Below are 13,964 nucleotides of genomic sequence, written 5' to 3'. Positions count from 1 at the left end.
TACTTGGTGAATCTCTGCTTACCTATGAGGAACTATCTACTCTTCTCATCCAAGTTGAAGCAGTTAAACTCACGACCTTTGATACTACTCAGTAATGATCCTGAAGATTTCAGTGCTTTAACTCCTGGTCATTTCTTAATGAGATGTTCACCAACCGTTTTTCCCGAACTAAGTTTAGAAAGTACACGACTTTCACATTTGTCCAGATGGGAACTACTGCGTCAAATGCTTGACAGTTTTCGGACAAGGTGGTCAAAAGAGTGTCTCCAACGGTACCAATCGATTTACAAATAGCAAGACTCAACCAAGAATATTAAAGAAGGCATAATGGTTCTGATCATTGATGAGAGATATCCTCCAGCAAAATGGCCTCTCGGACGCGTAATTGAAACTCACCCAGGTTCAGATGGTCAAGTCAGAGTAGTCACGGTGCATTTAAAATGTCAATTTTAAAAAGACCAATACTTTCGTCACGTCTTTTCTGTTTTCGGCGGACTTCTTCCTTTTCGTCCGTCTTCTGTTCTCTCCTTGTAGCGGCCGCTCGAGTATATGTGCATTTTTTCAGAAAGAAGTCTTTTGCAATTAATATGTTTTATTTAATCCTGTTTTTATTAGAGACTATTCTCAACAAGTTCTATTATGGTTCCTTAAATGCTATAAATGTGTATAATCAGTGATTGAGATTAAATGGCAATTTTTTCACAACGGCTGTTCAACTAAGTTACATGGCATACAACCGTTTCGACTCTAAACTTGAAGTTTATGGCTGTATCTTCAAGGTTTTACATTTGAGTTTATATGGCACAAAACCGTTTCTTTTGATCGCTTATTTAGCATTCTTTCAGCATAATGAAAACGACCCATTTTTATTGGCCTGGTATAAAGATTATTCACAATTCTTCAGATGCAGAAAGTTTAATTAAAGAATATTTGGATGTAAGGCGGTCAGTTTTATAGTCTCGTTACACATTAAAGACAGATTCTAGAGAGTATAAAATTTATCTGCAAAATTAGTGACTACATAAAATTTTTATATTATTGTATTCTTGTTATATTTAAATATAAATCTATTGCTTAATTATGTTGCAAGAATTTTGATTATATCAATTTGTCGTTATGGTAACATTAATACAAGTAATTATTTATGCAAAAGTAATTAAGGTTGATGAATTCAAGTTTAATAATACTTTAATCTTATTCTAGCTTTATCTATTAGAATTAAAACGAATAACCTTAAAATACAAATCTTAAATTAATATTTTAATTTGTTGCGTATGTAATATATATATATATTTTTTTATAATTATGATTGTATATTGTATTGAACTTATAATATAAGTACTTGCTCTCCGAATTAAATGGCTTATTCCTCGCTTCACTAGATTTCTTTCTTCCAATACATTTTAATACCTTTTCTTTATCTTTTCAGCTAATAAAAAAGATAGACCTTTAATTAACATCTATATATTTAATATATTTTTATTATTTATATATTTTCTGATATATATTAATTAGATTAAATTGAAACGTTTTATTTTTGCTTATTTATGAGAACAATTTGAACTGCAAAAGATTTAGATAGGATTATGTAATGATTTTTTAATGCTTCGAATAATTCTAAGATAAAACATCTAAATAAAACAATCGGTCACATTTTTTGGGTATTTCAAATAATTCGACACGTCTGCGCAACTGTTTGAGCACATCCAGATTTTATTTAACCATGTGCAACAATTTCTGATAGGCATATTGATTCGCAGCTATATCAAAAGACTAGAAACCAGTCTCACTCTCGTGTTCAACTCTCAGACTTACACTCGGAAAACATAACACACTTGGGGAATTTTATGAAAACTAATGGGGGCACTCTGATTTAACCGAGTTCCACAGTGTCTGACCGCAATTCGACTGACGTCAATCAAACGTAAAAAAAAAAGAAGTGTTAAATTACAGACTTTGATTGCTCAGAGATTGAAATCGTTCGTTCCGGATACGTACGGATAATGATGGAATTTATATGGAAATATAAATGAATTTTATGAAGAGGATCCAAATAATAGGGTCGAAACGTTTACCTGATGTCATAATTATATTATATAATTTTATTGTTCATTAATAAATTGATTATTACACATAATATTAATCCTGTGTCGGCTCTAATAGGCATTGAAAGATTTTTATTCAGATTATCTCTAGAGAGCCTTTACCTTTGATCTATTGTTTAAATGAATTTTGTCGCGAGTAACGTAATTTATGTACTTGCCGAAGGATCAATAGTTTGACAAAACTCGAACTGCGGAAATAATCGGTGGACTCGCAATCATGCTTGCGTCACAGATTGCGTATGTTGCATGTACGATTTAATCCTATCATTGCCTCCGTTTATGAGACATTGATTTAACATAAATGTATCACCGCTCGCTATGTACCTACGATCTTTACGTATACGTAAAGATCTTACATACATACGTAATAAAGGATAAATACTTCCGGATTTACACGACTCCCCAAGTCAGCCTCAAATTCCTTAAAAGAAAAATCTTGTAGGAAATACATAATTTTTATTTATTCACGTATGAAATTGGAAATTCGCTGTTTAAAAATTTGTCACTTATAAAATTTAAACTTGTTAAAGTTCTTTATGTACACAATTTGAAACTCATTAAATTTACTTGCTTATGAGATTCTTTTATCTCATGATTCTCATGAAATTCAAAATTTTTAATTTGTTACACGATCATTTAAAATATTTTTCAAATATATCTACTTAAATATCTTTTTTATTCATAAAATCTATGAAACATTTTAAACTTATTTATTTATTTGACTAAAAACTTTAAGGATCTATGAAACATTTTAGACTTATTTATTTGATTAAAAACTTTAAGGATTTAATTAAAATTAATAATTTGATTTTAAAGTAAAGCAATTTTTTTTAATCATGCCTGTTGCGCATCTTTCTCTCTCTCACCCATTCACCCACTCACCCCCTCTCCCTCTCCTTCTCCCTCCTCTCTCTCTCTCTCTCTCTCTTATCGCGGAGAACGCTCTGAAGAAAGATCTAAGATGATAAAACAATTATTTAAACTGCGCTTATTTCTTGAACTGCCATATCGTAGAGCAGCGTGTCCGTGAGTTCGATTCGTACATTTTCAATTCATAAGCGTCATCATCACCGATCCCTTCATACGCCGATCTGTATAGCCTAGAATGTCAAGATGTGATACAAAAAGATTGTCAAAATTGAATTCATCATCATCCTCATCATCTTTCTCCTCCTCCTCCTCATCATCATCATCTTCTTCTTCATCGTCATCATCATCATCCTCATCTTTCTCCTCCTCCTCATCATCATCATCATCATCCTCCTCCTCCTCCTCCTCCCCCTCCCCCTCCTCCTTCTCCTCCTTCTCCTCCTCCTCATCATCATCACCATCATTATCATCATCATCATCATCATCATCATCACCATCATCATCATCATCCGACGACGCCGACACATTCACACATACAACACGCCTCCTCGTGTTCTACGGGATTACGATTATGAGCAATGTCGTTGTGAGGTGCAACGACCGACCATCAAGTTCACTAGCTACCTAGCCATCGACTAAGCATACGTGTTTTACGTAATACCGTTGTCTACGTATTATCGCCTTAAAATCTACGGGCAACAGTCTTCTCGGAATCTGACGTGTGATGTATGCGAGATCACTTCCCTTTGATTCTTTCTAAACTTTTCCTTTTTCTTTTCTTGGGCTATGTATTCATCGTTTTTTTTGCCCTATGAAGATTCGCCATTTAGTTAATTATTTCGATATTTTGATTCATCGTTTTCTACTCTGGCAATGGAGATAGTGGAAAAAACTCGAAATTAATAAAGTATCCTCTTTGAGCTTATTTTCCTTTACAAGAATGTTTTCTGGAAGTTATGTAAATATACATTTATTTGGTTCTATAATTTTCATACTAAGTTTTACACGTCTGACGTCGAACTTTGAATACATTAATTCGAATTTGTGCCTAATTCGGTTATAAATAATATTGAGATTTTTATTTCTCTTTATTTTATTTAAATTGTAAAATAAACGATGATAGAGTATCATAATGAATATGATACTCTATCTCTATCGTAATTTCTCGATTAAAAAAATTAAACCAGTTTTTTGTTGAAACGTAATCAATTATCACATTCCGATCTATTTTACTTTTTGTGGAAAATTATTTTTTTACTTGAATATAATTTTTTCGTCTATATTGTCAGTTTTCTCAGAATCTAATTAAACTTGTTTTTTTTTCGCAAGAATATTTACTTTTTACAAATTACTAAATTTATCATTATTTCTTCTCATTGCAAATTTTGTTCTGTCTTCTTATCTTTTATTTCTTTTGATCGATCTTATATCTGATCAGATATTCTTAATTAAATGATCATATATAGTGATTTAATTAGCGCGAGCGTAGCATGGTAGACGGCGCACTGGTCTATCATGCTAAAGGTCCCGAGTTCGATCCTGGTAGGAACCAAAATATTTACGCTCGTGTCCCGTCTCGGAAAAGGCCGGCAACTCCTGACAGTATCTTGTCCACAGAACCCTCTCAAAAAATCCGCCATTCGGAACTGGCATTAAAACTATAGGTCCCATATGCTTGTGGCAATTGAATAATCAGCGTACGCATCACAAGCATGTGAGAAGTGTAACACAGGCCAGAGGCCTAACATAAGAGAAAGAAGAAGAAATGATTATTTTTACAAATACCAACATTTCTTCTTTTAAGAGTTCTCTCAAAGGATTCATTTCCTGTATGTATTTCGCTGCAACTAAAAGCAGCCTCAAAAGAGCTTTATTCAAATAATTTATTCGACATCATTCTACTCTTCGAGAATAGTCTGACTTAGTTATGGAAGCAGACAATATTATTCTTCTATAAGAGCGACTTCTTGATTTTAGCCCTAAAGCTCTTTCAATAACAGCTCGCGTCTACACATCTGCCAAATTTCAGCTTCCAGGCAGTATCATCATTAAAGGTTTTATCTTTCACGACCTCTCTGGAAGTTGCAATGTGTATTTAAATATTCATTTCCAAGTATCGTTATCCGTTGGCCCATCATTCAGGGATACTTTCGAGCGTCGTTGAAGTTAGCCGTCAAATGAGCAGGCACAGCTTGTTCCGATTTTTCCTTTCCGGGAGTAACGCCTTCGATTTACCAGCATCCTCCGAGCTGCTTCTCGCGTAAAGAGATCTACTGATACGATGCCGGACTCCTTTGCTCAACGTACGTCCACCCTTTCTCAATGAGGCGAACCTGCCGAGCGACGATCTGTCCGGCATTTGTTCCTTCTTGTCTGCATGAGCGCAGTTTAAAGTCGTAACCGTGAACTCAATGTCCTTAGGCTCGTAAGAAACGAATTCTTCCACTGGTTCCTCGATCGTGTCGCGATCGATCCATGTCAATCCCATCTCGACTTTTTCCGCCAAATCCTGCCAGTGCTTTCGATTCTCCGTGGTGCCTTCGTAGAGCGGCAGTATCCATGGAAACGTTTCCGACAAGACCTTATAGAGTGGCAGGCAGATCACGTCAATGAAGCCGACCTGCATTTGTGGTAACTCATCCCTCCTCTCGCGATCCATCATCGCCACCGGCTGCTGATTGAGCTGAAGGCGCTCTAGATCGCCTTGGTCGAAGAACTCGTCAGCTACCAGCTTTGCCACCCGATGCTGCACATCCCAGGGTTTTGCTATCGCGCTCACGTCACATGCTGTCATCATCATGCCACATAGCACTGCAAAAAAACAGACAAAATTAGTTAATTATTTGTGATATTTGAAAAACTGTTGAATAAAGATTATTATCAAGGAATTACATTCTTTCTTCTCCTCGCTCTGCCAATCAAACTCGCCCTCATCGATCACTTCCATGAAACGATTCCTCTTTTTAAAATACATCGCTAGGTCGGTTGATAGAATAGCACTCTCCACGACCTTCATCACGCGTCTGTAGTCCTCCATCGATAAACTCTGGAAGATGTTATTGCTATCAGAATTCAGGATCATGACGCACTGATCGAAGTGATGATGCTCCATTGTGCTGGTTGAGTAAAGGATTGCCAGTGGAGATTCGGTTTTCATCTGAAACGCATTGTTGGTGCCACGATGATCCAGATCATGACAAAGACAAGCCACTAGGAGTCCAAGAATTTCCAGATCGGTCATAAATTGTTCCATTTTGCCGGTCTTCAACATCGCAAACATTGTTTGCGCGACATTCAGCGCGTGCCGCCAATTATGGTACTTTACTGGCCTGTCAAGAATAATTCCCAATTGTAATTTTGTTTAAGATTGCGCGTTTAGAAGTTTCGTGAAGAAATAGAAGCACGGAACAAAATAAATAATGAAACGAGAATATCCACCTATAATTCTTCTTCACACTCAGGATCCATCTACACATAACATCGTACGGTATGTGGAATTTCTGTATAAGATCACATTGCTTGAACATTCTGATGGTAGCACGGCACGTATCGTCGTCGGTGAGATCAAAGTCAATGAATGTGAAACTGTAGAGGTTGTACGTTTCCGCGGACGGTATAGGATCGGAGACGAGGCGTAGAGCATCTTCGTTGTTGGCGGTTGCGTGATAACTCAGACACTCGAGGGCCACCTTCTGCTTCGCCATCAGCTTGCACGCGGATTCATACATCTGCGTATTATGAATACCGAGACCGCAGAAAATAGCAAACGCCTCGAATATTGACACGTCCGAGTCGGTAAAAGATGTGCCGTTGTCCTACAAAGAATTTTGTTCATTATTAATCTACATTACTCGCATAATTTTTTTTAACATAATTACTCGCATGGGGTGATTTTGATTCCAATATTATACTTCAATTTTCATTGTTCTCTTTGATAATTTATAATTAAATAAAGATATATAATATTCTATACATCCTTTAAATAAATGCAAAATTTTTTTAAACAATTTGTTAAATATAATAATATATTTAACAAATTGTTAGTCTAAATAACATTCACACATTTAGTGAATTTATTAAGACTGGGATACAGGTATATCCTGAACTCCTCACGCGAATAATGAAGAATTAATAAGTACCAATCGCTATTGATAATTTTATCTAATGATTGTTAATAAGGGAAGAATATCTCTTATTATAATGTCAAAAATAATATCTATTTTTTTGTAATATCTATATTTTTATAATGAATTTTATCATGATACAATATCATTACTTGACATCCAGCGATCTGTTCTCAAGCAATGTATAGTTTAAAAAGTCAATAACATAAAAAATGTGTGATATTTAATGCAGCACATGTAGATTATCATTAACGGATTATTAAGGATTAAATGCAAAATACATATATCTAAATGCAAATACAAACTATCAATAACAGATTAATAGATTATTCAAGATTATTGTGGATTATTACGGATTATTATTGTACTTAAAAATTAAAAATGAAATTTTATCAATTCAAACCTTGTTGATCAATTGAGCAACTCCGATGACAATTCTTTGTCCGTTGACGATCGGCATACACAGAATACTTCTGATGGGCTCCTTTCCACTCTCCATTACGTCTTTCTTCGACCACGTGGCGACGTCGCCAATGTTGAGAATTTGACCCGTCGCTGCGACGTATCTTGCGATCTGTCCCAGAGAACTCGATAGATTGTTGTTACTTGGTCGATACACCCGAGCTTCTTGTGTTTCATTCTCCATCTCGAATACCATGGTAAATTTACTACCTTCGGTCGATGCCTGAAAACAATAGATTATGTAAACATTGAAAAATAAAAAAGATCTATGGTATCTCCTTTAGGGTGCATCCAGACTATAGCCGAACATCGAGCTGCGAGCCGAGCCTGCGCCCACATTTAAAGATTTGATGTGAATCTATATTCATTTCGATAATGGCTGCATTCGGAAACGTCGCTCGGATGCCTTCGATGTTTTGGATTCATTATCTTGTTTAACATTAATGTTAAATAAGGACAAGATGATGAATCCAAGGCATCAGAGATATCCAAGCAACGTTTCCGAACGCAGCCATTATAAATGTAGGATCTTTGAATGTGGGCTCGCAGCTCGATGTTCGGCTCGATAGTCTGGACGGAGCCTAAGAAAATAAAATGTTAAACTATTAAAAGGATTTAATGTGTTGATTAACGTCACAGAAGTTAAGCGACGAAGGAATATACGTTTGTTTCGTCGGAAGGGCTGAAAAATTTCTTCTTCTTGTTTATTTATGTCGGTATATATTTGATTTATAAAGTCGAGATTACTCACATGCTGTTGAATAATGTCCTCCATGTCGATGTTATTGCTCTGAGCCGCCAGGAAAGAGAAAAAGATCATCAGACTTACAAATTCGAGTAACACGTGGCGGTGCCACTCACCTCTCTTCTCGACAACGGCTTTCTGCTCTCTTGCACCGACTTTCCAGGCCGCTCGACGATTTTCTCGAGATGTCCCTAAAACAGATCTTAGCATCTTTTATTGTGTTTTTAATTGACATGTAGGGTATTTTTTTTAACTGGGGCATTTAAAATTAAACACTAATTTGTTTTGTGACTAGTTTAAAAAATTGCTCTACATTTTCTGAGACTTTATTACACTATCCGATACAATATTATCGTAGGTAATATATTATATATGAAAAATTGAATTCGTGAAGAGAAAGTACTTACTGCCTCGCCGCAATCCAAATCCAGCAGGTAAACGGCGCATCTCTCGCACTTAAGCAACTCCTTCGCCTCGGTCATGATCTTTGTAACGAGACACTCGAGATTGTTCTGTTCTTCGAATATGTTTCGCGCCAGATTGAGGAGTATCTGATTGCGTCGGTATTCCTGCACGGACAACTCGAACAATTGCGCGTTCTGTATGCCGATGCCACAGAATGTGAGGTATCTGCGATAATCGATGCCGTCGTAAAATTAGACATGCGATCGTATTAATAAACATATCGATCGCCCGCGATGCCGATTATAATTGCGCGTACATGGCAATTACATAGTCTTGTAACTGGCCTTGTGCCATTATGTAATCAATTAATGTAACTATGTTCCAACGTCTATCTAAGCGTCCAGTACCTGATTATCATACACAGTTATGCGAAGCTACCAATTTTTGGAACATGTGTTTTACAATTTTCCCACCTTTGAAACACTTCGATGTCCCTGTCTGTAAATTCGTTGCTGCCGTTCGTCTTATTGATGATCTGAGCAACCCCGATGACATCGCCCTCGTAATTACAGATTGGCATCGACAGAATCAACGTCGTTTTGTATCCGGTTTGCATGTCAATGGCGCTGTTGAATCTCGGATCCTGATGAGCGTGAAATATCTATTTTAATCTTGTCGACAAAGATACAAAACTGGTCATCGATTATAATTAGCTCTTATACAATTACTCAGAGAGTTAATTACATTTTTTTCTTTATCGAGTTACAGCGTTGTAATAATCACGATGTCATGAGGTTAAACAGAAAATTCAATGAAATGTATCGAAACCTAAGAAAAAAAACATAAACTAAAACCTTATAAGCGTCTTTGATGTTGATAATCTCCTTGGTTTGCGCTACGTAACCGGCGATGCCGACTCCGAACGGTATTTTGAGTTCCTCGTTCTTAGCCCGTTGGATGGCTTCCTCGAGCTCGGTTTCCTGAGTAACGTCAAATAGTTTCGCCACCAGGTACCGATCCTCCAAAGGTCCTTTTGCCAGGAACAGGCTGCCGCGATCGGCATAAGTGAGTAGGCCGACGTTTACCAGGATCTTGTGGCAGAGGACATTGATATCCAATTCGTTTGCCACGTCCCTTATCAGCTCCATAAACAGATCGCTCTCGTCCAGTCTACCGAGCTCCTCGCGACGACCCATTAGCGTGCTGTAAGGCCTGGAAGATTTAATACTTGCGCTACGTATGAAGCGAATTCCAACTAAATTCGAAAAGATTTTTTAAATATTTATTATTTTATCAAAATATAAAACGAGTTATATATAATTTTTATATATTATTTAGTATATCATGTTTTATTTGTCATGTTATTTATCTTAATGTGACTTGGAGTGATTTGATTATATAACACGAAGATATGAGATAAAGTTATTTTGTTGTTAATTTATTGTTTTTTTACCTGTTGGGACTCCTGCTGCGTTTTGCGGGTGAACTCGAGGCCAGCCAAGTCTGAAAGAGATCGGATGTGACGCTGTTACGTTTGCTCCGGTTGAGAAGGTTCTCTTCCTGCTGCACGCTGGGCGCGCTCGGTACGTTCGGTGTTATCGTTTGCAGCATACGCGTGTTCTGCAATCTCTGTCGAAGCTGAAGACTCGCTTTTTCTCGCAGCCACGTTTCGACTACAGCAGGATGTGTCTCCAGGTATCTTTGTCATAAAAATTTAACGATTGTGCACACATAAATTTGTCACAGTTTTTATAAATTTTTGTTTATTATTTTTTACAATGGTTAACAATAATAATAATAATATTTAAGTATCTAAACGGTATAAAAAAATAAAATTAAAATAATTTGTGTAAAATGTAATGTTGTCGTATGGCTAACATTTCGTTAATACTCTTCAAAAAGATTTAAAAATAATTATAGTTCAACAATATGCTGTCATTGAGTAACACGAAATTGATATGAGTCAATTACCTTCCAACTCTGTCCATAGTGAGGTTGTCGTCCTCATCGTACTCGTGTATAGTATCTTGGCAGCTGATCCTCTTGCTTCTATACAGCCTGGCGATCTCAATCTCCTTCACATCAGTCTTTGTGCTTGTACTTAGGGGTACTTTTGATTCTGATCGCACGGACGTTTTCAACTTTTTGGGACTATCGTCAGTGGAACCGACAATGTCCGATTGCTCAAGATTGGACGAGCGTACTAAAGAACAGTCGTCCTTCTCCGGTGTCCTCTCGGACACCGGCTTTGTAGAGATCTTCATCGTTTCGAAATTTTCGAGGTTGTTGTTATGATTCGCCTACCAAAGGTATCGGAAATCGAAGCTATCTGTTTGTTCGCCACAATTTATCTTTTATCTCGCTATTCTGTGATTATATGATGTTATTTTGTGAAATTGAAAAGAGAAGTATAGTAAACTGAAACTCTAAGAGAGAGTAAATTGAAATTCTACACTAAATAAACTAAACTGAATAATGATTGACTTTTAATTGACTGGGACCTGGATTTTAATGATACACTTTTATAAAAGAACAGTTTTTAAAATACATACGTTTTGTCAATTGGTAAATATTATTCTTTTAAATTATTTGGATGTGTTATTATTACAATATTTTTACGCACTAGACTTTTACAAAACATTTTGTATTTCTGAAAAGTATGTCAGAATCTTTACAGTAAGAATTTATATAATATAACATAATTTTTTACTTTTTAATTTTTATTTTTTATAAAAGAGAATTATGAATAAGTAACAACATTAGATAAAAATTTTAGATAATTATTATTTTGTTCTAAAGTATTAAAAGCGATATTCAAGAATTTTTATATTCTTATTTTCTTTTATATGTAATTTTTTTGTTCAATTTTTAAGTCGTTAATATCCAGGTTCTCTAGTCACAAAGTGACTTTAATTTGTTTAAATTGCAGCCATTCTGTTATAACGACAAAAGCATTAATGCAAATTGTTTAATTACTTCCGTGTCGACGGCCTCCGACAACTCATCATCCACTTCGTCTTCTGCTTCCATATCACCTTGAGCTTAATGTAACGTGCATCGAGCGCAATAGGAACGTTCACTTATGCGACGAAAATCATGCGAATAAGAGGAAGCTTCACATCTCGTCGCTCCTTCGTTTCCCATACATCTTCATGAGTCTCGGAAATACGAATCTGAAAATATTAGAGGTTTCTTCGTAATGCGAAAACTCTTTTTCTCTCTGCTCTAATAATTTTTTTTTTATTTTATTCTTATGCTCTACTCTATACTAATGGTAATATTGAGATATCATTTTTTGCTTCTTTTTTATAATTTGTCAATTTACAGAAACAATTTATTAAAGGAACATTAGTTAAAGTGATTTAAATGAATTTAAACAAACAATTCTCATTACGCTGAATGCGTCGATAAAGATACGAAATTATTATTATTATTGCAGCAACGAAATCAGTTTATTTAGACGAATGCTCTCGATAATTTAAACTGATTTTTAAAATATAAATATGTATAACATATGTATGGCAATATGTAAAATATTCAATTTTCCATTTTACCGCTTCAATTAATATAATTCATGATGTAATTTATGAAGTTATTACTTTTGGAATAATCTGACAAGATCTCGTGCGACTTAAATATGCTTTAACATTTTACAATCTTATTTAAATGTATGAAATGTTATCTATGAATGTTAAGGATCGAATACGAATGAATTTTATATTTTATGAGTTGTGTAACTCCTATATGGCGAGGTCTTTCTTTTCTCCTCAGTTAGTTGTTCCTCTTGCACGTTCTCGTTCTCTTTTGTTCTCCTTCGTCCCCTGCGAAGGATCGAAGGCAACGACCCACTAGGGAAATTCATGTCTAATCACTGAATTATGAAATTACGCAATTCAATATTCATGAAGAAAACCGTCCAGCCGTCGTCGTCTACAATTCTCAATGAGAATAACCGCTTCGCATTAAGTCCCTTGTTAATACGTTTCCTGTCGATGATTATCCTCTCCGCGCCGCGTCTCTAGCTCATACAACTCTGACATTTTATCCGCTAAATTAGAATCGAGACTACGGATAATTGGAATGTCATGATAGTACGAGTGGATGAGAATTCAATGAGTATTTTTGTGAATTTTCTATTCTGAAATGTATCGTAGAGCATTGCAATTATTTTTATTACGAGATATACCATCGCATTAGATCTAATTTTGATAAACAAATTACCATTATGTTTAAAGTACTTGAACACATTCTATAAGCCTATTTTAATTTGAAAAATAAGAATATATTTTCTTCATCTGTACGGTTATAAAATTACATTTATACAATTAAATAAAATTTAATATAAAATAAATTGTGTTTTATATATATATATATATATATATATCATTTATTTGCGTTATTAAAGTTTGATTCGAGATCATTTAATAACTTTAATAACTAATATCTTGAAAAACTATTGTGGAGTATAATGATGTTCTCGGAAATAAAAATATTTATTATCAAGACAAGACTACAAGTACATTTTCTTAATTCTTGCATGTTGTAATATGCTTTATCATAATATTTATTTTTAATTTTTATATGTATTTTAATTACTCGAATTTAAAGCAAAAGAATTACCAATTTAACAATATTTAATTCAATTTTCGAAAAAGCGTAAATGTATTCGTATTATTTAAATTAAGTAGTCATAGAATTTGCGTATTGATTGTCTAATTAGACAGAAACGTGTTAATTATTTGTTCAAGAAGTCTACACGTTTAAGGATTCGCGATTAAAGAAGTTTTCCTTAAGTTTGATCGTTTATTTGCTTACAAAACTTGAATAGATATGCCAGCATAAACATAGCCATCTGCATTGCTCACCTGCAGTAAACCATTCGCGAGGAATGTCTTATAAATGCAGCACACCCGCGTGTCCGGCCCGAAATAGCCATCACTCCTGCAAAATGTCATTCGCGATTTCTTTCCGCACGTGAACGCTCGCCTTCACATACAATCGAGTCCTTCGTCGACAGTCACCACGTCGAACACACATCATTTCAACAAATCACAACGTTCCTTGACGTTTTGTGTCATCATTTTTCTTGACCGCTAGTGTTATGGAAACGTACGAATAAGTATATACAAAAGTCGCATTTTATTTGTATTCCACCCGCGATTTCCTCTCGGTAAACATGCCCTCCTTCATTTCGTCGCGTCGATATCCTTTCTTTAATTCAAGCATGTCAAGGATACATTCGGTCTACTGCGT

General features: G+C 35.3%; 1 protein-coding gene across 2 annotated transcripts; it reads right to left on the bottom strand.

Annotated features, from left to right (window-relative positions):
- Window positions 1-4,350: 4,350 nt before the first annotated feature.
- On the bottom strand, window positions 4,351-13,632 carry Pde6 (phosphodiesterase 6). Of its 2 annotated transcripts, none has more exons than XM_018507563.1 (13): window positions 13,577-13,632; window positions 11,688-11,884; window positions 10,683-11,011; window positions 10,165-10,410; window positions 9,566-9,923; window positions 9,185-9,354; window positions 8,714-8,936; window positions 8,423-8,497; window positions 8,313-8,351; window positions 7,503-7,784; window positions 6,414-6,790; window positions 5,868-6,304; window positions 4,351-5,786 (listed from the first exon to the last, which is right to left on the bottom strand). In XM_018507563.1, exons 2-13 carry the CDS (start codon window positions 11,739-11,741, stop codon window positions 5,149-5,151), a joined length of 3,228 nt encoding a protein of 1,075 aa, XP_018363065.1. In that variant the 5' UTR covers window positions 11,742-11,884; window positions 13,577-13,632; the 3' UTR covers window positions 4,351-5,148. The 2 variants fall into 2 exon arrangements, with proteins under 2 accessions (XP_018363065.1, XP_018363066.1); XM_018507564.1 differs by having other exon boundaries at window positions 9,566-9,914.
- Window positions 13,633-13,964: the final 332 nt, after the last annotated feature.

Source organism: Trachymyrmex cornetzi, unplaced genomic scaffold, assembly GCF_001594075.2.
Source record: "Trachymyrmex cornetzi isolate Tcor2-1 unplaced genomic scaffold, Tcor1.1 scaffold24, whole genome shotgun sequence".
Lineage (NCBI taxonomy): Eukaryota > Metazoa > Arthropoda > Insecta > Hymenoptera > Formicidae > Trachymyrmex > Trachymyrmex cornetzi.
The sequence above is the reverse complement of the archived record's forward strand: the minus strand, read 5'-3'. Positions and strand labels throughout refer to the sequence as shown.